This window comes from Ailuropoda melanoleuca, chromosome 4 (assembly GCF_002007445.2).
Source record: "Ailuropoda melanoleuca isolate Jingjing chromosome 4, ASM200744v2, whole genome shotgun sequence".
In the NCBI taxonomy this organism is placed as follows: Eukaryota; Metazoa; Chordata; class Mammalia; order Carnivora; family Ursidae; genus Ailuropoda; species Ailuropoda melanoleuca.
The window spans coordinates 9413512-9437010 of record NC_048221.1 but is presented as its reverse complement, the minus strand read 5'-3'; the positions used below and the strand labels follow the sequence as shown (position 1 = coordinate 9437010).

Below are 23499 nucleotides of genomic sequence, written 5' to 3'. Positions count from 1 at the left end.
TGGGCAGGGTCCGCGGCTCCAGGCTGGAGCCTAATACCGTTTAGAGCTCTGCCTCTTCCTAAAATGGGTACCCTTTCCTTTAAGCTTTGGAACCTGTTTTCTCGTCTGTAAAATGGGAAGGATATTCCTCCCGAGTCGTACGGCCATTGGGACAGGCGTTGTAACAGGTGACAGGTATAAAGCACTCCTCTTGGGGTTTGCCCTCTCTGCTAGTATCTACACTAGAGCCACTGGGTGAAACCAGCAGTCTGCTCCCCTTCCACCCCTCGCTTCAACTTGTGCCCCAAGCAGCCAAGGCTGGAGATTTTCTGTGGAGGGACGAGGGAGCCCTGGTCTCGGGTAGGGGGGAGGGGACACACCTCAGTCTCCAAAGCTGTGTTCAATATTAAAAAAAAAAAAAAGGAAAAAGGAAATACAATATACCGTTCAATAAATAGAAAAAAAGTTACAAAATGACATGATTTTGTCCTTAATTACAAGAGGAGAAGAGACAGAGGGGGGTGATCGGGGTGGGACACTCCCTCCTCCTCCCTGGGCCAAGGTGGGGCAAGGGAGACCCAAGAGAGACAGCAGCTGAGATTCAGAGCCACAAATAGAAAGGCGAAATAGAGGGAAATATGGAAAGGGAGAGTAAGATGAAGGGGAGGAGCAGGGACACGGAGGAGGAGAAAGGCAGAGCCAGAGCCAGAGCCAGAAAATGTCAAGATGCCAACCACTCTCCTTTCCAGATCTGGGGTGGGGGTCCCTGGCTCTCCTGGGCTTGTGTCCCCCAACCCCAGGGTTGGAGGACAGCCTGAGCCTGGCTCAGTTCCTGAGTTGTATGTCCAGTGACTAGCAGGTAGGGGGGAGGGAGAGTAGTGACCCCTCAAGCCCGCCCTGGGATCCTGGCATCCTTGGGAATGGGAGTCCTGGCTGGACCGGGGCGGGGGGGTGAGGTATGTGACTGAGGCCTGAGGCCTCCTTAAATCCTTCAGTGGGGATGGATGAGCCATCGCGGTCCCAGCTGGGCAGCCTGGCGTGGGCATAGGACTGCGGAATGGGGCCCCTGAGGCAGTGACAGGAGGGTATAAAAGGAGATTTAGACCCCTAACACAAGTCCCCTGGACACCCAGAGTGGGGTGTGGGGAGGGTCTGCTACATTGACTTTAAGAGCCAGTTTCTGGAAAGTCCTGCCTTGCAGCCCCCACCTCCACCCCCAGTCCAAGCCAGACCTGTGAGTTTGGGGAAGGAGAGCTTGCCTATTGCTTTTGGGGTGCCCAAGGCGGGGGTCATACCAGCTGCCCAAGCACACACCCCCTTCCAGGCCTCTGGGTGGTGGTATGGCTTCTGATCCTTGCGTCTCGCACACTCGCTCGCACACTCCTAGGCACGCATGTGGCAGGACGTTTCCCCCCCCCCCCCCCCCCCCCCCCCCCCCNCTCCAGCAGGGCTTGGGGGGATGGCAGGCAAGACCACCTAGCTCCAGCCGGGCTCCTTCCCTGACTTAATACTGAAATGCCACATGGGCCTCCAGTGTCGAGGCCCCTGATGGAGAGCTGGTGCCACAGAAGCAGGGGCGAGGGGGTCCCCGCCACCGCCCCTCAGCCGAAGCGCTCCCGCACCAAGAGCATGAGCTTCTTCTTGCCCTTGTAGGTCTGTTTGAGGTTCTCCAAGAACTGGGCAAATTGCAGGTGCCCGTCAGGCGCCAGCAGGAAGGTCTCACGGGCCTGGCCCAGGAACTCGATGAAGTCGCCGTAGTGCCGTGGGCTGATGTGCGTGAGGCGGGAGTGGCTGGTGGCGATGTAGGCCGCCACCGCGGCGTCCAGGAGCTGGCAGAGCGGCGCCCGGTCGGCGCCCAGGGGCTTGGCGGCCCGGCGGGCCCCCAGGGGCCCCAGGCCAGGTGCTGAGAGGGTCCAGCGGCGCAGGATGTCCGAGAGCATGGGGGCGCAGTGGATGCTGCGGATGATGAGGGGGACGATGGCGGACAGCTCGTGGCGGCCCAGCGAGTGGCTGAGCGAGCAGGCCCAGAGCACATCATTGACGGCGGGGTGGCTGTCCTGGTTGAAGGCGATGCTGAGCTGTGCCAGGGCCAGCGTGGCCAGCTTGTAGGCCCGCAGCGGTAGGCCGCGGTGCTCCATGTAGCGGGCCACGGTGAAGAGGTGAGCGTGGCCCAGGCCGCCGGCTGCGGCGTCCAGCACGATCTGGTAGGCGGCCTCGAAGGCCGCGTGGTTCTTCTCACAAAGGGTGAGGGCGGGCAGGGCACAGTTCTGCGGGTCTTTCATGGCGCACTGCAAGGCCAGGGTGCGCGCACAGGCCCAGAGCTCCTCCCGCCGGGGCGCGTCCAGCTGCAGCCGCGACAGCGTGGCATGCGTGGTGCCCGTCACCGCCACGATGGTGGCGGCCTCCACTGGTGTGAATAAGGAGTACCAGTTCTGCATGATATTCATCAGGGCTTGTGGGCCTGGGGGAGGCAAGAGGGCAAAGCTGGCCAGGAAGAAGGGCAGGGACGGCACGGGTGGGCAGGGGTTTGCCCTCAGGCCGCCAACCCCACCTGCCAGGGCTGAAGACACAAGCCCTCTCCTCCAGCCCGAGCTTGACAGAAACTGCACTTCACCTTCCAAAGGAGCAGGGGGCGGCCGGACTCGGTGGGAAAAGTGTGTGGGGGGCTACGCTTCGGGGCTCCTGTCCCTTCTCCAAGCCACTTCAGCCTGCCCAGCTTCTGGGCCTTTGTCCAGCTCTGTACCCCCAACTGGCCTCCCCAGCAGCGTAGCCCTGAGCTCGGGCTGGAGCCACGGCAAAGGCTCTACTTCTCGCCGCACACGGAGAGGGGTGGCAGGCTCACTCGGGACTCACCGATCTCTGTGGCACAGCCCACCAGCCACCGCACCATCTCCCGCCGCCTCCAGGTCATGGTGTTCAGGGTCATCCGCATCACCTGCGGCACGTGGGGCGGAGAAGATCACCAAAACCTCGCACCGGCCTACCCAGGGGATCGGGGATCCTGAGGGGCCCGGGGACACTGGGGCGTTAAGGGCTGAATCGGTGGTGAGCCACGTGTTCCGGACAAGTGGCCTCACCTACCTGGGCCTTCAGTTTCCTCCTCTAGAAAATGGGGATTCAAAACCTCTCCCTCAGGGCTCTCCTCTGAGAATTCAGTGCAAATTTTTAGGTAAAGATCTCATATGGGGGCGCCTGGGTGGCTCAGTCGGTTGAGCGTCTGCCTTTGGCTCAGGTCATGGTCTCGGGGTCCTGGGAGGGATCGAGCCCTATGTCGGGCTCCCCGCTCAGCCGGGCGTCTGCTTCTCCCTCTCCTTCTCCCTCTGCCCCTCCCGCTCGTGCTCTCTCGCTCTCAAATAAATAAAATCTTAAAAAATAAAATAAAATAAAAAATAAAGTTGTTTAAAAAAAAAAAGATCTCACACAGTGTTGCTTCCAAGCGCTCGGCCCATGCCAGCCGTTGCTGTTGTTATTATCGCGGGTGTTATCCTGAGGCCCTGCGGCGCCTACCCCAGACAACAATCCAACCTGCCCCTTCTCTCTGGCACATTCCATGCTTCACGTCAGCAGAGACCCCCCTGTGGCCCCAAACAAAGCACTTGCCCTCCAGGCCCCACCTTCTTGGGGTCCTACCCCCCAGTCCGCACCTTCCCTGCTTGCCTCTCCCCCAGGCCCCCTCCCCAGGTCCTGTCTGGTGGACTCTGCATTCTGGAAGTTCCTAAGGAGTGGGTCACCCTCGTCTCACCTCTCCCAGACCCCCTACTATGATTCCACTCCCCCACAGGAGGTCGTTCGGGACTCATCGCCCAATTCCACCTTCTGCAGGCCCCCTGCTGGCCGGTTCTAGCTGGGAAGGTCCCACCCCATCCTGCAAGCCTGCCCCAAACTGTTCTCCATTCTTACTTTCCTCGGGCCACGCTCTGAGGCCCCGCCCCCTCCGGGTCCCACACCCTGTAGCCGACTCCTCACCTACATGCAGCACCCATGCTGGCCTCTGACTTGCCCCAGCAGGACAGCCCTTGCCTGGGCCCTGGGGACGGCCCCAACCCGCAGGCAGGGACTTTCAACCACAAACCCGATCCGCAGAGGCGGCGTCTCACCTTCAGGCCCCTCCCCGGGCCCCGCCCCTCAGCCCCAGCCTTTTCTTCCAGGCCGGTCCCTCACAGGCCCCGCCCCCCAAGCCAGCTCCTCATCCCAGGCTCTGCTCCCTGGGCTTCGCGCCCCCCACCCCCGCCACATGGTCCCTAACAGTGGGCACCCCAGCTCCAGGCCTCGCCCCAAGGCCAGCACTCGAGGCACGGCTTCTTCTCATGGCCCACGCGCTCACCTGAAGGACCTGGGACCCGCGTCCTCGTCCTCAACCACACCCCCAGGAGGGGATGCGCACTTCAAACTCCACCACCTGAGTCCCTCATTCACAGGCCCATCCCCCACTGGGGACCCCAGGGCCTCCTTCGGGGGACCCTTCCTCCCGGGAGTGCCGCTCACGCTGAGGGCTGTGCTCACGCTGAGGGCTGTCCTCGGGCAGCATTCCCCCTCTGATGCTCACCTGGAGGCCCAGTTCCAGCGCGATGCCCAGCAGCGTGGTGTCGGGAGGCGCACTGGCCGGGGTGGCCGTTTTGCAGGCGTCCTGCGCCAGCTTGAAGAGCAGGGCGGGCGAGTGGATGTTCTGCTGGATGGAGCCCAGTACCGCATGCAGCCACTTGGGGTCCCCTGGGGTGGAAGGAGGGAGAGGGGCACGGTTGGCACAGCTGGCACCAGCCCCTGCTGCTGCCCGACCTGCTCGCGCAGGTCCCTCCACCAGGTGCACACGTGTGAGGAGGCAGGGGCAGCTGGCAGTGGTTCTGGGAAGATCCAGACCCCCCTTGGCACCCTGTCTCGTCTCCTCTATCCCCCCACCCGGCAGGAGAAAGCCACCAAGGGACCCCTAATTGTCAAGGGCAGTGATTTGGGACCCAGAACACCAGGGTTCAATCCCTGCCCCACCATCCACTAGCTACATGATGCCCAGCAAGTCGCTTGACCTTCCTGTGCCTCAGCTGCCCCATCTGTGAAATGGGCTATACCAACACGACGGTACCTGCTTGCCAGGCCCACGGTGAGCCCCTACTTGAGAGGTTTTCATGTGGCAAGAGCTATGCAAATGTGAGCTTTGATGGCTATTATCACTGGCCCAGATCCTACGGTTCTGTCACTTCGCTTCAGCCACACGGCTTCCTCTGTTCCTCAAACATACTAGGCACTGTCCAGCCACAGGGCCTTTGAACAGGCTGTTCCCTCTGCCTGGAATGCTCTCCATGCCTGTACTGACCCTCCCCACATTAATGGTGAAGCCCTAATCCCCAGGATGATGGTATGCAGGTGGGGACTTCAGGAGGCATTCAGCTTGGGGCGGAGTTGAGGGCAGGACACCAGGAGGGCTTGAGTGTCCTCTCAAGAAAAGGAAGAAATCAACCGGGAGCACTCCTTTCCCCTCCTTGTGAAGACACAGCAGGAGAGTGGCCCATCCGCAGGCCAGGAAGAGTCCTCCCTGGGAACCCACCCTGCCGGCAGCCTCCAGAGCTGTGAGGAGATAAGCATCTGTGGTTGAAGCTGCCTGGTTTGCCGGGCTGTTAGGGCAGCTCAAGGTGCCAGGGATGCCAGACGCAGGCAACAGCTCTGCCCTCTAGGCTTAAGTGCTCGCCTGCTTTTCCCCCTCCATGGCCCCTGTTACCTTCTTGCTCACTGAGTGACATCACTAAGTGTTTGACCTTGTTTAGGGTTTGCCCATGCTCCCCCCCCGCATGGAACACCAGATGGCACAGGCCTTGGAACAGCGTTGTTCACTCCTCAGCACCTGGGACAGTGCCTGGTCCATCCAGAAAGTGCTCAAGGAAAACTGAAATTTGGTGAAAGGATAAAAAGAGGAGGGAAGGGATAAGGGTAAGGAGGAAAGAGAAGGCAGAGGAGGATGGGACGGGGGGGGGGGCAGGGGGCAGGCTCCGCCCTCACCCTTGGCAGCTGTCAGCATGGCAGAGGCCAGCTCGCACTGGCGCGTCTCCAGGTGGCCAAGGATGAACCAGCGGGGGAAGCGGTTGCTCATGATGGAGTCCAGAGGGTGGGGGTGAGGTTCTCGGGCTGGAAACGCTGTCTCCAGGACAGGCAGCCTGGTGGGGGCGGAGGGCGAGAAGCAAGCCCCTGGTGAGAGGAGGCTGGGGCCTCTAGCCTCAGCTGCAGCCCCCCTGCTTGGGCCAGCAAAGCCACGGGCACGCAGGCAGACGGAAGATGTGTGTGCCAGCTGTCCACTGGAGTACTGTTTGTGCTTAGCACTTGGAGGCGGATTAAATAAACAACGCTCTCTTCATGCCTCAAGGGCTGATAAAAATGTGAGGAGACTGTGTCCTGATGCAGGCCCCCCATAGTCCTTCAGTCACCCCCCTTCCCGTTCTCACTCTGCTCCAGCCACTCTTCCCCTCAAGGCCCTTCACAGGAACCAGGCACCATCCTACCTCAGGGCCTTTGCATATGCTCTTCCCTCTGCCAGGAACACTCTTTCCCAGACATCCTTGCAGCTTCTCCCTCACCTCCCTCAAGGCTTTACTCAAATATTGTTCAGTGGTTTCTTCCTTGACACTCCCACATGTGAAATTCCCACTCCCAACTTCTCCCAGGCCTTCTCTGCTATAGGTCACCCCCTGACACACAACATAGTTTACCTATTAATATTTATTTAAAATAATTTATTATTTTATCTCCCTCACTAAAACCTGTCAGCTCCATGGGGGCAGGCACTTGTGACTATTTTATTCACTGCCGCATCTCCCGCAGCCAGAACAATGCCCCAAACAAAGTGGGTAGCCGGACAACAAAGGTTTTTGGAATGACTTTACACGCCCACTAGGGGAATATTGCTAGACGGCCCACTCTCTATATTCCTATTTCGTATTTAGAAAGTTCTTCCAAGTTGTTAGATGGGATCAACAGCATGCAAAAGGAGTCAAGACTATTCTGGTTTCAAATATTACCAAAATTTCCTCGATATGTGACTTTGGACATACCTTAAACACATCTAGGTGTAAAATGGGGGTAAACATGCTTATTTCTCTAGGTTGGTAAGATTACATGAGGCAGGGGCGCCCAGGGGGCTCAGTCAGTAACGCATCTGCCTTTGGCTCAGGGCATAATCTCAGGGTCCTAGGATTGAGCCCCTCTTTGGGCTCCCCACTCAGCGGGGAGTCTGCCTCTGCCCTGCTCATGCTCTCTCTCTCAAATAAATAATTAAAATTAAAAAAAAAAAGATTACATAAGGTAATCTGAGTCATGGATCTGGACCAGGGATCAGCACCGTTTTGTTTTGTTTTGTTTTTTTGCACAGATTTGGACAGTCAATATTTTCGGCTCCCAGGAGGGCCATTTGGTCTCTGTCACAACCACTCAACTCTGCCACTGCCACGCAAAAGTAGCCCCAGGCAATATGTAAATGAATGGCCGTGCTGTGTGCCAATAAAACTTTATTCCTGGACACTGGAACTCAAGTTTCATATACTTCCCATGTGTCACAGAATATTCTTTTGATTTATTTTCAAACACTTAAAAATGTAAAAACCTGATCTGATCTCACGGGTTTAACATGTGGCAGGCCATGTCTGGTCCATGGGTTGTCCTGTGCTGGTTCCTGGCTTAGAAATCACAGCTCTTCACAGATTACTCTTTCCAAATATTCTGGAAAGATGCACCCTAAATGCTAAGAGGTATCTCTGGATGACGGCATCAGAGACCGGGGACAGAACTCACCTTATCTGCTGGGCACGGTGTACTACCCAGAGGGCCCTTACAAACTGCTCTGTGTTCAGCTGGTATGTGTGAAATGGAAAGGTTATTCATAGCAACATTTTTTGGGAAAGAGTGGTCGTTGTCTGTCAACTCGAAATTGGTTCTTTTCTGGTACATCCTTAAAGCAGTTCACGTGCTATGTGATACAACCAAACCTTTAAGATGCCAAGTTCAGTGAAAATAAGGTGCAAGGAACAGACACAGGATGCATCGTGGGTGTAAAAGGAAGACTAGCCTTCAATTTCCAGATTATGGGTTGGCAGAAATCTTGATTGTTGGGGGATAGATAAGAAGAAAGTGGTGACACTGCTTGTCTCCAGAGAGATTTGGGTAAGTGGGGTGAAAAATGTTTGGAGAAGAGCTCTGAATTCTGTGCCATGTGGACCTCCCTCAAATTTGAAATACTACTACACGCGTATATTTAAAAAGCACAGGGCAACCCGGGATGCCTGCCTGAGGGGGATGGCATTAACCAGCTTGTGAGTTCAGGCGGGAGGATGGGGCTCTGAGGGTGACTCTCACCCTCCGATCCTGCCCAGTCCCCAGCGGCCCATTCTCACCTCATGGCCCTCAGCGCCAGGCGGTAGGCCAGGTCGGGGTCGTGGGGCAGCAGCGCGGTGAACAGGTAGCGGGCACAGGTGTGCATGGGCACGCTCTCCCGGAACAGCACCTCTCCGAAGCCGCTGAAGGGACCCCCTGCAGGGGCATCCTGAGCTCAGCCCCCAGGCGAGGGCTCATCTGTACCCCTCCCCAGGTCTCCCCACACCCCAGGCTCTGAGGAGGGGATGGGCTGGCCCCAGGATAAAGTGGCTGGGGCCAGGGGCTAGAGAGGTCCCGAGGGTAGGGGTGGGGGGCTGGTGCAGGGAGGAGACAGAAAAGCACCGGAAAATCCGAAGAGGACACCCTGGGCACCCCTGGGAGGGCGGCGGGACGCAGAGACAAGGCGGGGCCGGAAGGTGGAGGTGGGGCTACGCCGGCTCCAGAGGTGGGGCCTCCCAAGGACCAGCTCCTTGATGCTGAGGAGCGAGGGGCGGGGCCTCTTCCCCGCCCCGCCCCCCCAGCAGTATTGGCCACAGGCACTATCCAGTGAGTGAGCCAAGGGCTGATCGCACCTTTTAGGCACTGTCCAGGTAGCAGCGAACTGTAAGGGCCAGCAGAAGTGGCCTCCTGATCCAGCAGCCACCAGGCCACTAAAGGACAGGGGCAGGACCCCTCCGCCCCCAGCCCCGGCCTGGGGGCGGGGCCTCACCTTCCAGCAGCAGCCCCGCCTGCTTGCGCAGCACCTGCACCAGCCGCTCGTCAAGCTCCACCTCCTCCAGCAGGGCCAGCAGCTGCTCCTCGCTGCGCACCACCTTGTCCTGCGCGTACAGTCCCTCGGGCAGGGCCCGCTGCTGCCCCAGGCCCAGCAGGGCCACCTCCAGGGCCAGCGCCAAGTAGGACTCCCCGGGGCTCCCGGGCACCGGCACGTGCTGGTAGGCCGCCTTCCGCTTCTCAGGGCCCGAGTCTGTGGGAACCGGGTACCAGGGCCGCTGGAGGGGGGCGCTCCCTTCCGGGAACCCCCGGGGGGGCGGGGCTCTTCAACTCAAACATGGAGACTGGGCGCTTGGGTTTAGGGGGGAACCCAGCAGCTCCCAGCACTGACCAGACACCTTCTACCAGCAGAGAGCTGGGTCTGTGGTGGCCTTGCTTTCAGGAGGAGCGAAGTCTGTTGGCTCCTGGCACTGGCCAGGGGCTGTGACCTGACCAAGGAGAAGAGCGTGGCCCCACTTTCTTGGGGTTCTGGGCTGGGGAGGGGGAAGGGGAAATGTTCCATTTCCTCCCCGGGGGCCCCAGTGTGGGTACCTGGGTAAAGGGCGAGGGTCTCCTCCTCCAGGCGGCAGGCTTCCAGGAGCGCCCTGCAGAGGCAGCCGATGGGGTCCAAGGGGTGGCCCACCCATCCTTCCGTGTTGGTGATGCAGGTGTTACCTTTCTGCAGCAGCTCTGCAGGCAGTATGAGGGGCTCAGTGCCTGCTCCCCACAAGTCTAGGTAGGGGGCTTCTCTCCTCCAACCCCCAGCCCAGCCTCCCAGTGCCCGCCCACTACACACCCACCCAGCAGCTATCCTGTCTGCCCGTGAGATCTGTAGCAGTCTTTACCCCCAAAGCCTTGGCCTCCTGTCCCACAGCCAGACCTTGGCCGGGCAGGGACACACGCGTGAAACTGGGTGCTTTCAAAGATATGCACCCACGGACTTTCTCCTCCCTCCCACCTCTCTTGAGCCCACCCAGCTTTCAGAGCTTTCAGGGGCCACCTGCCCCATCTGAAAGCCCCATTCTCCAATCTCCTCCCATGAGCCTGGCTCTTTCCTGCCCCTGGGCTCCTGCCCCTGCTGTTCCTGCTACCTGGAACGCTGTTCCTCCCTCCCCTTCTCCTGGGAAACTCTTATACTTCTGTAAGATGTCAGCATAGCTCTCACATGCTCTGGGGGGCTCTCCCTGTGCCTCAAGAATGGGGCTGGATTCTGCTGGGGTCCCAGGTCCCCCAGAGTTCCATGACACTCAGGGTGCAATTTCCCGATAACTGACCCATCAGCCCCAGACAACGAAACTGGTGGCCTCCCTCCTGCCTCCCCATAGCTCCTCCACAAACATGTTCTTTTCTTGGCCCACACAGTGTGGCTTTTCTTTCCCTAACACAAATTTGAATTTGTTGCCCACGTTTAAAAATCAGTAAATTGCACATCACATAATGCAGATTGCTGGCCTGTCTTGAAAAATTGGAAGATCTGGGCACACTGGGTCCCTGTTCCTGAAAGACTTGTGACTAGCACCTGCCCCGTACCACAGGGGCTGGAAGCTTAGAAACTACAAGTCCCAGGCTCCTTTGTGTGCGGCACGGCTGCTGGGACAGGAGAAGGCCCTGATTCTCCTGCAGCCTCCGTGAGCAGGTGTGCGGCTCTCTGCAGGGCATAGATAGGAGGTTTTGCCAGCAGGTTCTGAGGGCTCTCTTGAGAGCGGCCCCCCAGCGGGGGCTGCAGGCTGCTGAGTGCACTGGCAGCCGTGTGCTGCAATCCTTGTGCTTCTGAAGTTCGAGTTCTTGAACCTGCGTGTGGCTTCCCTGACTTTCAATCCCGCAGCCCTTCCAGTACTTTTGTAAGCCCTCAATCCCCTGTATTAAATTCTTTTTGGCTCAAGACTCCTTTGGGCGGCCTGGCTTTCCTGGTGGGACCCAGAGAGGAACCCGCAGATGTCAGGGGTGCCACCGCGCCCAGCAGTTGGCCTCCGTGTCTACAGCCCCGGGGGAGTAGGACAGTCCTGGCAACCCACCTTTTTTCTGCTGCTTGTAGCTCTCGAGCTGATGCCGCCGCTGCAGCCGGAGTGTGTTGACGATGGCACCTGCCAGTCGCAGGGCCTGGCGGGGGTACCCGTGGGCGCGCAGGGTGTCCACACGGGCGCAGGCGGTGGGGAAGGGCTCACCCAGCCACAGTGGGCGGCCCTGGGGGTCAAAGGTTGGCTTTTCACCGCCCACGGTGCCTGTGAGGCTGGGGCCATAGGAGTCGCTGGCCAGGATCCTCTGGAGGTGGGCGTCACTCCAGTGTAGAGAGCCGGCCTGGAGGGCGCGGCCGAAGACGGTGTGGCGGGAACCCGCGGCCACCACCTCCTCCTCTTCATCCTCCTCCTCCTCCCGGCCTGTGGGAGAGGCGCCCACATGGTGGTAAGGGGGCCCTAGCACTCGGGCTGAGGCCAGCTCCCCTGACCGAGCGCCAGCTCGGGACTAGACTCTGGGCACAGCGATGGGGGTGGCGTCTCCCCACAGCCTTTCAAAGACGTGTGTGTGCGCTGGGGGGCTATTATAGCCCTTCACGCCCATGGACAATGGAGCTGAATAACTGTCCCTGCGTCTGTCCAGCCTGCCCTGCCCCCTCCCCAGACTCCATTCCTTTTTTCCTCCCTCTGCCTCTCTCCCCCTCCATCTCTGCCTCTCTCTTCTCAGTATCTTTTTCCTTTTCTCTCAGGACCCCCCACCCCTGCCTCCACGGCCAGGAGGAGGCCGAGCTGGGAGACCAGCCCAGAACAACTGGCGTCTTAAGCATTTCACTTCATGGGCCTCCAGCCGCCCCTGCCTGGGCACTCACTCTCTCCTAGTGGCGAGGACAGGCAAGGGCTGCAGGCCCCTCTCCTACCTGGGCTGAGGGCCATGGTGGGCTGCAGGCTGGGCCCGTCGAAAGAGTAGTTGCCCTCTTCCAGTGGGCACACATCCAGCTGGTCCCACTTGCCAAGCAGCTGGAGCCAGCTCACCCGCTCCTCCGGTTTGCAGTGGGGGCTCAGGACGACACACACCCACAGGGCCCCTGGGGACGGAGGGCAGCTGGTGAACGTGGGCAGGAGGGAGGCTCGGCGTTCACCCCAACAGGAGCCACACACACGTGTGGAGCGCCTACTGTGTGCTGGGCACTGGTCTCTGCTCACTCCTCGTCTGGAGCCTCTGAGGTTGCAACTGATAGTCTCTTCACGTTACAGCACAGAGAGGTAAAAGCAGTCGCTCAAGGGCACACAGCTGGGAAGCGGGTAGCCAGGATTCGAACCCAGGCTGCTAGACTCCTCTGGCTGTTTTCCCCTCTATAGCACTTACCACCATGTATCACAGGGGTCAGCAGACTACCGCCCCGGAATAAAACTGAACCCGCCACCTGGTTTTGAATGACCTTCAAGCTAAGATTTACTTTTCCATTTCTAAATGGTGGGGGAAAAATACATCAGAGGAATATTTTGTGACTTGTGAAAATTATATGAACTGCCCATAAACAGTGCCTGTAAAGGCAATTTTATTAGAATGCCGTCATGCCCATCTGGTGGCATGTCTGTGGCTGCTTTTCTGCGACAGTGGGCAAGCTTGAGTAGCCCTGACAGAGACCAATGGCCCACAGAGCCAAAGCGACTGACTATCGGCCCTTACAGAAAAGAGCTAATGCGTCTTTCTGCCCCACCGGGTGTCAGCTCCGCCAGCGCAGGGGTTCAATCCCTCGCTTCCTGCCCAGCCCGGGCACCCGTACAGTGCCTCCCGCACCAGAGGTGCTAGCGCACTCGGAAGAGATCCAGGGGCCAGACGCTGACGGTGCGGCGAGCACGGCCCGGTAGCCAGAGCCCGCCGGGCGCCCGAGCCACCCTGCGCCCCTCGTGCCTCGGGCCAGGCCTCACCCAGCTCGTCCCACAGCTGCCGGCACTTGTCGGTCATGCCCGCGCCCTGCTGCCGCCACAGCGCCAGGCGCGGGTCCTGCAGGAACTGTTCCGTCATGAGGATCAGCATGCGCGCCCCATTGGAGTCCCGCATCCGCAGCATCTCCCGCACCTGTGCCGGGATGGGGGCAGGGCGGGCGGTGAGGAGGGGGCGGGGCGCCGGTGCCAGGGCCTCCAGTCCCCGGCTCCCGCGGCTCCCGCGCCCCCCGCGCCCCCTGCGCCCGCGCAGCACCTTGCAGAACATGGAGCGCAGCTGCTGGCTGGCGCCGTAGTAGCCGCCGTTGGCCAGCAGCTGCTTCACCTGCTCCTGGATCTGCTCCTCGTCCAGGTGCCAGCAGTTGGCGTCCTCAATGCCTGCGCCCGCCGTGGGGTCTGGGGCACCTGCCGGGAGGGAGGGAAAGAAGTGAGGCTGGGGTTTCCAATCTCTCACCAGTCCCGTCTGTCCACCCCCACCAGTACACCTTGATCCCAATCAAAGCCCCTCCCACCCGGCCCCGCGGTCACTTCCCGCCAAATCTGCGTTCACCTACCGTCCTCCTTAACCATCCATTCGTCCCCCCATCCGCTCTTCCACACCAGCAGGTCACCCCGCACCCCATCATCCCCCCGTGGCTATCCTCAATGATCCATCCGCGCACCCACTGCTCATGGTGCCCCCCACCCTCCATCCTACCCCATCCCCCCATCCGCCCACCGCTTTAGCTCCAAACCCTCCCAAGAGCTCACAACACCTGCCGCTCTATCCGCCATCTGTACCCCACCCCTGACACCCACCAACCTCCACACATAACCTTCATGCCCTCCACCCACCCACACTCAGGCCGGCTCCTGTGCTCTCGGGGCACCCCCACCCTGGGGCTGAAGCTCCCCCGTGCCCGGGGCCAGGTCAGATCCAGGATCTGCCACTTAGTAGGTGTGTGACCTTGACTTCAGGCAATGGCGCTCTCCCCACCCCCACGCAAGGATCACAGGGGCCCGAGGACTCCAAGACGGGTGCCGCCCCCATCAGGCCCCCAGGCGCCCTTACCGTGCACCAGGTTGATCTCGGACCCCAGCAGCAGGATCTCGTCAGCCAGGCGCTGGGCGGTGGGCAGCACCTCGGTGTGGTGGGCACTGATAAGGTACTGCACGAACTTCTGCAGCTGGTCTCTGTTCATCTGCGAGAGCGTCTCGGAAATGGGCAGCCGCAGCTCCACCTGGCGTGCGTGCCGAATGCGGTACAGCGACAGGGCCACCACGTGGGCACAGTAGAAGAGGTCACGGTTGTCACAGCCGCAGCTCACAGACGTGATCTTGCAGCGGTCAAAGCTGATGGAGACGTGGTAGAGGCGCTCGGGCTCTCCGGGGCCCCCCAGCTCCCGGATGTTTCCGCTCAGATGGAACCCTAAGACCAAAGCCAAGCCAGCCGCCGCTGTGTCACCCCAGAGACAGGAGGGCTCGTCCACAGGGCACAGCAAGCCGCCCCAGGTGCAGATCCCATGGAGTAACCTAGCACAAGCTACTTAACCTCACTGTCCAAAGGGAACAGATAGTGACATCTTCCTCATGCGTTTGTAAGAGGAGTCAATGAGCTAATATTCGGTAAGTGCTTAGAACCCTGTAGGCATACAGTAAGTCCTAAATAAATGCTTGCTCCTGTTCTGATTCTGAAGAATATTATAGTGATGATGTGGAAGGTGGTTTTCTCAGCCCTTGCGTTACCATGGATACGGCCTGGGCTCCAGGAGCTCAGTAACTTCCTGGGAAGATGCCCAAGGCCTGTGCCACTTGGGGGTAAGGGGCTGATGTGGCAGGCAAGGGGCCAGGCCACCCCATCACCCCCTGCCCCTCCCTGGCCCCTGGGGAGCCCAGATGCCAGGCTTATCCAACTGGTTGGGCAGCTCAGGCCCCAGCCAGCCCTGGCTGCGTCATGCAGAGACGGCGGCTTCCTCATACCGGCCGAAGATGGCCAAGCCTGTGGCGGACTGGGCCATGTCCAGGCAAGGGGGCCCCCAGGCTGACAGAGTTCAGGGAGGGTCATCTTAGCCAAGCCCCCGCCTCCAGCTAGGAGATGTAGTGTTCCTGGGCTAACTCGCTTTCAACCTCTACCAGTCCCCTTCTGAGCCACACTACCTGAGGTCTAGAATCCTCTTTCGCCACTAGTCCCAAACCTCTGCCCCCTTCCCTCACCTGAACCCCGCTGCCTGAGGTCTAAGGCCACCCCTCACAGCTGATCTTAAACTTCTGCTCTAGGCTCCCACCTGTCTCACTGCCTTAGATGTGAGACCATCCCTAAATGTCCGATCCCAACTTCTATCTGAGTCCCTCTGCCTGAGGTCTAAGACTCCTTCTCACATCCGGCTCTAAACCTCGGCCCCACAGCATCACCCGGTCCCTCAGTCAGAGGTCTGAAACCTCCTCTCACTTCTGGTTTACAAATCGCTCCTCAGCGCTGTCTCAGACCTGCCTTCCTCCCTGCATTGTCACCTCTTCTCCCACCCGCCAGTCAAGCTGCCTGAGGACTCTAGGACCACCCTTGTCTTTAGCTCAGAATCCCGTTCCCAACCCCCACAGTGGCCTTCCACCTAGGATCTAGAAATAGCCTCAGTCCTCCACCCTTAGCTGGTCCCTGCCCCTCCCCCGCTTTCTGATTCACCATCCTTCCCCCCAGCCCCATCTAAGCCCGCTGCCTTGGGTCTAGGCAGATCTCTGATCCTAAGTGCACAATATCTTGTAAAACCCTCCCTGGGCATCAGAGCCAGAGGTCTGGAACCTCCCCTCCCCTCGGCCCAGGCCCTCCTCTACTCCCTTCTCTATGCCTGCTCTGGATCTCCTGGCCTCCCTGGCAAGGGGGGGGGCAAGCGCTCACCCACTTGCAGCACGCGGTCCACGGCCCCGCTCTGCAGCAGGTGAAGTCCGCGGGTGAAGGGCACCCGGGCATCATGCTCGCCCTCCGGGGGCTGGTAGCCCAGGGACGAGTACATACAGATCTCCCGTTCGCTGCGTGGGAATGACCAGAACACGATGCGCTTCTGGACCGGCTCTGGCACCCGGGAGAAGCGCTCCTCCACCTGCGGGAAGGGTGGTGGGTTAGAACCCGGCTTGAATCCTGGCTTTGCCACTATGAGCAGTAGGACTCTGGGCAAGTCACTTTGCCTCTCCGAGCTTGTTTTTTTCAAGTGTGAGGTGGGGATGTTAACAGCACCTGCCTCTTGAGTATCGCGCTTACAATAACACCTGGCCTGTACTTAGTATTCTAGAACTTTCTGCTACTTCCCTCCTGGATGTCAGGTCCCAGGTCCTAATGTAACATAGTCTCACCTCCCAGGCTTTGAAGGGAGAAGGGAAGGCAAAAGTGATAAGAATAGTGATCTGGCCTCCATATTCTCAGGCTACACTATGCTAAATGCTTTGAGCATGTGATTCCCCATAACACATGGGGAATCATGTTTTCATAGCAACATCTCAGTCATACTAGTTATCACCCCATTTTGCAGCCTGGAGACTCTGAAGCTCAGAAGTGGGGTGAATTCACTTGCTCAGTCTCATAGCTGGCAAGCTCCAACTCCCAAGACAGGCTCCGTTCTCAGCTTCCAAGGGCCTGCAGGAAGGGAGGGAGTCCTCACCACCCTGTGGGGTTTGGGCAGTGAACCAAGCTGGTTGAACCAAGGTTCCAATCAGGGCTTACTACTCACTGGCTGAGTGACCTTGGGCAAGTTTCTCAACCTCTCTGTGCTCCAGTTGCCTCAAAGTGGGAGGGAGAACAACTCCAAAGGGCTGTGGAGGATTCCAGGAGCTTCTGAGGGCAAGGGCTTTCCTAGCACCAGGACTGATCCAAGGGCAGGTACATGGGAACGATCAGAGGTGGTTTTAGGATGATGCTGGGTGTCTCATGCACAATAAAGGGGCAGCAACCTCCCAAAGCTCCCAGTCCTGGGTTTCTGGGGGAAGTGGGAGGACCAGTGACTGGCGCAGGCCTCAGGGACAGTTGGCAGATGACTAAGGAGGGATTTTCCAGGCCATGAATCAGAGCCTGCCCCATCTACACTTGGCCCAGACTCATCAGTCCCGGCAGACTTCCTCACTCTGGGGAGGCCAGGGAGCAAAGAACACCCCCCAAAGCCACATAGAGGACAGAGCCTATGGGGACTGCAGAGGGCTGGGTCAGGGCCAGGCAACATCTCCATTCCTCAGAGGCCCACTCTGAGGCTGGAAAAGGGGACTCTAACCGCCCCAGCCCTGGGGCATTGTGGCAGAACCCCCAGAAACTACACAGGTGGGGTTCCAGGTGCACCTGTACAGGTACTGTGACCCAGACCTTGCCCTTGCTGCCGACCTATGGAAGTACTAGAATGGCTGGCGGACAGAGGGAGGGGGAGCACTGGGGAAATAGGGGGAATGTGGGAGGGTACCCTGACACTGGAGGGGCTGGGCAGCCCCAGGTGGGAGGTGGTCCCAGAAGTACTGAGGGAGGGGAGCAGGACTCCAGGGAAGGATCAGGAAAGGGGGGGGGGTTCTCTAGGAGACAGGTGGGTTCTGGAGGCACGGACTGGGGACAGAAAGGAGTATCTTGAGCCTGGGATCTGTAGAAATGGGGGAGTTCTTTACTGGGGGTGTGGGGCAGGGATCTGGAGTCTCTAGGGGATGAGATGGGGGTGTCCCCCAAGCAGGGGTGGCTTGTAGGAGTTGGAAAGAGGAGTGAGGATTGAATGGGGTGCCTTAACTGGGAGCTGAGGATGAGGTGGGAAAAAGAGGGTACCCAGGGTTGTGCGAGGACCCTGGGCAGGAGGAGAAGGAAGTGTCCTGAGCTAGGATCTAGGGCGCTGAGGGCATCCCTGCGTCTTGCGGGCTGGAGGGCAGGGATGGCAGGAGGAATGGGAGTGGGTCACAGGGCTTGAAGGAGTGAAATGGGAGGATGAGAGGGTGTTTCGGGGCGCACTTAAGGATCCTGGAGGGGATCTCTGGGGGTGTCTCGTATGCGGGCAGGTCCGGAGGCTGGGGGTTGGGCAGGGGAGGAGAAGGCATGTCTGAGAAGGGGTTGGGGGTGCATCCCTCCCCCCCACCCCGTCACCTGCTCGAAGGCCCAGCTCTCGGCTACTCGCTTGGCACTGAGGTCCAACAGCGCCTCGGGCCGGCCCCGGCCGCGCACGGCCCCGGCCCCGGCATCGCGCTCCTCCGGTCCCGCGGGGCAGCCCCGGCTCCGCTTGGCCGCGGGGGGGTCCATCGGCCGGGCCGGGGCCGGGGCAGGGCCTGTTGGGGGGTCAGTCCGATGCCTGCTTTGCGTCGCCGGCTCCCGCGCCCCCTACCCTCCTTCCAGTACGTCTTCCGCGCTCGGCCGCCCCGGGACCCCAGCCGCACCCACCCCAGCCCAGCGCCGGGCCGGCCGGGTGATGCGGCCCCTTTAAGACTCTTCACAACAATGAAGCTGCCTCAGTCGCCGCTTTATCCTCCTCCGTCGTCCCGCCCCCGCCGCCCGTCCCCATTGGCACCCCCCTTGGCCTCCGAGGCTCTCCTCCGCTATTGGCTACATCACCAGGCTCGTCACCAAGTTCTCGCTGTTCATTCGTTGAATGTGCTGCCTGTCCTTTCGCGAAAGACCAATCATAGAGCTCATCGGGCGGTGCTGTCAATCATGGGGCGCCGGGGGCCAATCACAGTGGGAGGATCCCCGCGGCGCACTCCTTATGCGGAGTTTCGGGGCGGGCCCTGGGTTCATTCACAACATTCCTCTCCCGCCCCCCTCCGGCTGGACAGCGCGCCCCGGGCAGCTGAGGCTGCGCCCACACACGGCTTTGTTTACTGAGGGTCGCTTCCGGGCTCCGCAAGGGGACAATCAACACGGCTCGGCCGGGGAGCGAGACTGAGCGGCGGGATTCCAAGGCAGCAGCTCAGACCCTCCTCCCTCTGGGCTGTGTGAGGCGAGAAACTCTCAGCCTCTCTGGTCGCGGAGTCAAGTTTTGATATTTTGGGGGTGGCGGGGATCACAGGCCCCTCGGTAGAGCTCTTGGGGGCTACAGACTTGTTCTCTAGAAATAGAGCCCAACCCATGCCGCAAGCTAAGAACCCTCGATCCATTTTGTGCCCAGAGTTTTATGTTGAGTCATATGAAATTGCTGATTTTCGACCTACTAAGATGGCAATTTCATAAGATTCACCTAATACTTGTCACATCCGATCACCTCCGATTGTTTTTCTGACCCATTTTGTCCAAGCCACCGTCTCTGGCCCGGAAGCCGCCCGGGATCTCGATCGCCAGCCCCGCCCCACAACCACCCGCCGCCCCCCGGCCCAGCTGCCCACGCCATCCTTCCTCTCCCCCTGTCCTTAGAAAACCCTACGTTTCCCCTTCGCCATACTTTTCTCCATGACCACTACATTTCTTTATCTAGTTCAGCAGTTGCTTAATTTGTCTCTCTCCCCTCTCCACCGAGACCCCCAGGGGCAGTAAGATGTGTAATTGGTGCACTGCTATACCGCCAGCACAGGAACAACGCCTCGTATACAGCAGTCACTCAATCTGTAACTTAGTAACTGAACCAACTCATACTCTGCTCCCGTTCCGCTGAAACGTCTACAAAGCAGGAGCAAGTGGGTCCTTACGTGGCCTGATTGCTGCCCCCCAGTCTCCCTCACCGCGTGTGGAAACTCTGGCTTTTTCCTTCCAGGAATTTCCAGCTGCACTTTCTGGCCGGTCCCCAGTTCACCATTCAGGAAACTCCCTCCAACCTGTGCTGTCCAGTAGGGTCACCACTTACCACAAGTAGCCTTTGAGTCCTTGAAATGGGGCTGGGCGGAATTGGGTTATGCTGTAAATGTAATTTTCAAGGACTTAGCAGGGGGGAAAAAGGTAAAATAGCTCATTAAGAATTTTTGATATTGAAAAAATTTTCTTTATATTGATTACATGTTGAAATGACAATATTTTAGGTAAGTTTGGGTAAATAAAATATATTACTCAAATTAATTCTACCTGTTTCCTTTTATGTTTTATATTTTATGTGGTATCAGGACATTTACAGTTATATATGCGACTTGCGTTCTAACTTCGATTGGACAGCGGTGGTCTTGAGAAACCACAGCCACAGCCTGCCACAGTGACAGCGACAGCAACAGAAAGGACGCAGATAATGGCCACGGCGCACTGACTGCTTAGGTGGTGCTCTTACTGCTCCTGCACATTACCAGGCTTAAGCCTCCACCAGTGCTGGAAAGTGGGGATCGCAGGCTCCATTTCTCAGAAGAGGAAACTGAGGCTTGGAGAGCGAAGTGCTTGCCTGAAGTCTTCCAGACTGGGAAGCCCTAGGCCTTAGGCCACGTGCCTTTCTTGCAAAGGACTGGAGGCAACGATGGAGGGATGGGGAAGGAGTCACTGGGGTGTGGGGAGAGGCGGGGAGGACTTCAGCAAAGCCCGTATGTCAGCTGCCTCCCTTGCAAACAGAACCGCTGGGGGCGGGGGGGGTGTGTGCCCTTACGAGCAGTCCCCTTCAGCATCTGGCACGTGGCTGTATCAGCTAAGCCGGGGTCCCGGTCCCCGAGGATGCTTCACTGGGCGTCCTGAGATGTTGAATCAGAGAAGTCATTCAAGGCAACTCTAGTCGGTTGTCTACTCTAGGAGGAACGGAGAATAGCCTATCAGAGAGTCAGGATGTTTATTGTCTAACAATAGATACTAACATTGTCATCATCCCCTTCTCCTGGATGAAAAATCAGGCACAGAAAGGTCAGGTGACATGTCCGAGGCCCCCAGCCAGGGAAGGATAGGGCCAGCATTCAAGCCCTATGGGTGGGCTGGTTCTGTCACATTGGCTGGGGACCAGATGCACAGTGTTTGGGAAGCACCAACATTCTATTCCATTTTCCTGATTTTACCGATGAGGGGAATGAGGCCCGGAGAAGGTCAGAAAGTTGTCCAAGGCTACACAGTGATCTCAGGGGAATATATGAGGTCAGAAAGGCCCCTGGGAATCTCTCTCAGCCAGCTCTCCTCCTAGCAACACTTTTAGGAGAGGTTGACAGCAGGGTTCCCACCATTCACAGGTCCTGCCTTCTCCACGCAGCCGGTGAGCTTGGGCTGCAGGGAGATGGAAGCCACATTTACCCTCCCAGGCCTCTGTGAGCTCACTGTCTAGGCATCCACAGCTCCTGACCCCAAACCCACATGTCCTTGAGACCCATGGGAAATAGGGTGGGCCTGGAGGCTCAATTGGAGGGGAACAGCCCCCCCCCCCAGCTCTATGGCCACCCCACCCCAACTTTCCAGGGTCTCTGTCTTCTGCCAGCCCCCCTGCACAACCCCTGCCCTCGCTGACTCAGGCGGGAAACCAGCCGGGGCAGTTTCGCTTCCTGGTTCTGATGCAGCCCCTCTGGCCTGCCTAACTGGCAAGATTTACTTCTTTCATTTCTTTTCTTCCCTTTTGGAACACAGATTCATGGGCTAAGTGTCAGGGCCCGCCAGGAAAAGTGGGCATTCAGGCAGAGGGGGATGGTGGAAGCAGGAGAGGGAAGGCTGAAATGTGTCCGAAAAGCCATATTTAGTGACTTTTCTTGCCCTGCGGAGAGGGCCAGGGTGACAGGCAAGAGAGGACAGGATGGGTGGTTAGTGTTAGGCTCCACTCTTTGGACAAAGGCAGCTCTCACAGCCCTCAGGCTCCAGAATTCTCCACACTGAGTGAGGGGTGTTAGGATCCCCATTTAATAAATGGGCAAACAGAAGCTCAGGGAGGTGACAGGACTTGCTGAAGATCACACAGCCAGGAAGTGGCAGAAACTGGCCCTGAACTCAGGGTGTAGGTATTTTCCAAAGTCTGGGGCTCTTGGTTTCAGCACCAGTGGTGGGCTTTTGTGGGCCAGTGGAAGGAACAAGCGTAGAGGGAAAAGTCATGCGGGACAGTGAGGCTATTTGGGGAGGCTGAGGGGGTGGGGTGAAGGGGGAACAAGTGGGTTGACATTCCAGACCTCATACCTGTTGCGCCTGAATGCCCTTCCTCGCCCCTGGGGTCCTCCTCAAAAGGGCTGGCGTCAGAGGGACAAAGGGAGCCGGTTTACAGGACTCCCTGACCCGTCTGGGCGCCGCCGGCGCCCAGTGGGGTTGGCTTGGGTTCCAGGTGCCTCCTGGTGGCCCAGGGAGGCACCAGAAGACACTTGGAGCCCACCCTGCCCCAGTCCTCGCTCTTCGGAGAGTCCAGATAAAGGTTACAAATAATTTCCAGAAGAGGGAGAAATCGTGATTCTCGTAGACATGTAAAGATGGACACGTGTTAACACTTTCATTGAACTCATGTGGGAACCAGGCAGATGTTACACGCGGTTCAAAAGAGAGTCTGGGGAACAGGCACTTTTACATTAGCAGACTATTTGCACAAATAAACGTGCAGATGGGGGCAAATTGTTTTTTCCATAGGGGAGAAGGGTTGTCAACAAAACCTCCGGGGGCCGGGATGGAATTTGCATGTCTACAGATAAGTGGTTTTATATTGCTATCGGTTGCTTACAATTTACAAAGCTGAGAGTTCAAAGACAATGCTATGAATCAGAAAACCCGGAAGGGAGTGCTGTATAGGGATGATGCACCGAATAATCAGAACGGGTTCATTGAAATGCAAAATTTTCCTTGCAAAAAAAGGGAAACAATTCATTACTTCCTTCATTCAATGAACACCTGTTCATTAAACACCTCCTGAGCACTGTCCTAGGTGTTGGAGACACAGCGTGAACAAAGCCGCAAAGGAGAAAAGTCCGGAGCCGTGCAGAGTGACCACTCCTGGGGGTGGAGGTGCGGGAGGGCAGAGGAAGGCTCTCTGAGGTGACATCCGGGAGGGGGAGGGAACCACAGCAGGAGGCGGGACACGGGGGGGGGGGGTTGGAAGGGGCAGGCTTGGCGGGCTTTCCTGGTTTTGTTTTCCCTGCTAGGATGCTAGTTCTCTGCTCTATCTAGCTGAGCTTGGCACGTAGCAGGTGTACAAGAAATGCCCAGTGGGCACAGGGCTCCATTTCAAAAGGCAGAAGCCACTCACTGCCTGCTTAAGGGGAGACATTGCTGCACCGTGGGCAGACAGCACGGGCCTCGGGGTTGCCCGAGTGGGGCTCACCGAAGGGCGGGCGGGTGTGTGTATCGCACCCCTGAACGCAGCCCTGCCCTCCAGTCCTCCAGCCCCCCTTCCCCCAAACCCGCCCCCGCTGAAACCTGAGCATTGGGCCTGGGGAAACCCCAAGCCCGTCTTTCCATCAAATTTGGGCTCTGCTGCCACAAGTTGTGATTTTTTTTCAAGATGTAAATTAGGATTTTTTGTGTGAAACTGCTCACATATAAAAACCACCATTTAGGGGCGCCTGGATGGCTCAGTCTTTTAAGGGTCTGCCTTTGGCTCAGGTCATGATCTCAGGGTCCTTGGATTGACTCCTGCATTGGGCTCCTTGCTCAGTGGGGCGTCTGTTTCTCCCTCTCCTGGTGCCCCATCCCCCTGCTCATATGTGCGCTCTCTCAAAAAAAAAAAAAAATCTTAAAAAAAAAAAAAAA

General features: G+C 58.5%; 1 protein-coding gene across 1 annotated transcript; it reads right to left on the bottom strand.

Annotated features, from left to right (window-relative positions):
- Window positions 1-413: 413 nt before the first annotated feature.
- ZSWIM4 (zinc finger SWIM-type containing 4) lies at window positions 414-18478 on the bottom strand. The gene is made up of 14 exons (XM_034657871.1): window positions 18055-18478; window positions 15853-16054; window positions 14032-14388; window positions 13237-13385; window positions 12966-13116; window positions 11951-12118; window positions 11094-11456; window positions 9631-9768; window positions 9038-9292; window positions 8349-8484; window positions 5968-6122; window positions 4526-4689; window positions 2833-2914; window positions 414-2440 (listed from the first exon to the last, which is right to left on the bottom strand). Exons 1-14 carry the CDS (start codon window positions 18205-18207, stop codon window positions 1581-1583), a joined length of 3333 nt encoding a protein of 1110 aa, XP_034513762.1. The 5' UTR covers window positions 18208-18478; the 3' UTR covers window positions 414-1580.
- Window positions 18479-23499: the final 5021 nt, after the last annotated feature.

Bases quoted from the DNA above. Each gene is read 5' to 3' on its own strand.
- ZSWIM4 (XM_034657871.1), bottom strand. From the start codon at position 18,207: ATGGACCCCCCCGCGGCCAAGCGGAGCCGGGGCTGCCCCGCGGGACCG. The intron at 9,769-11,093 runs GTGGGTTGCCAG...TACTGCCTGCAG, and splicing joins CTACAAGCAGCAGAAAAAAG to AGCTGCTGCAGAAAGGTAAC. The intron at 2,441-2,832 runs GTGAGTCCCGAG...TGCCTCCCCCAG, and splicing joins GGGCTGTGCCACAGAGATCG to GCCCACAAGCCCTGATGAAT.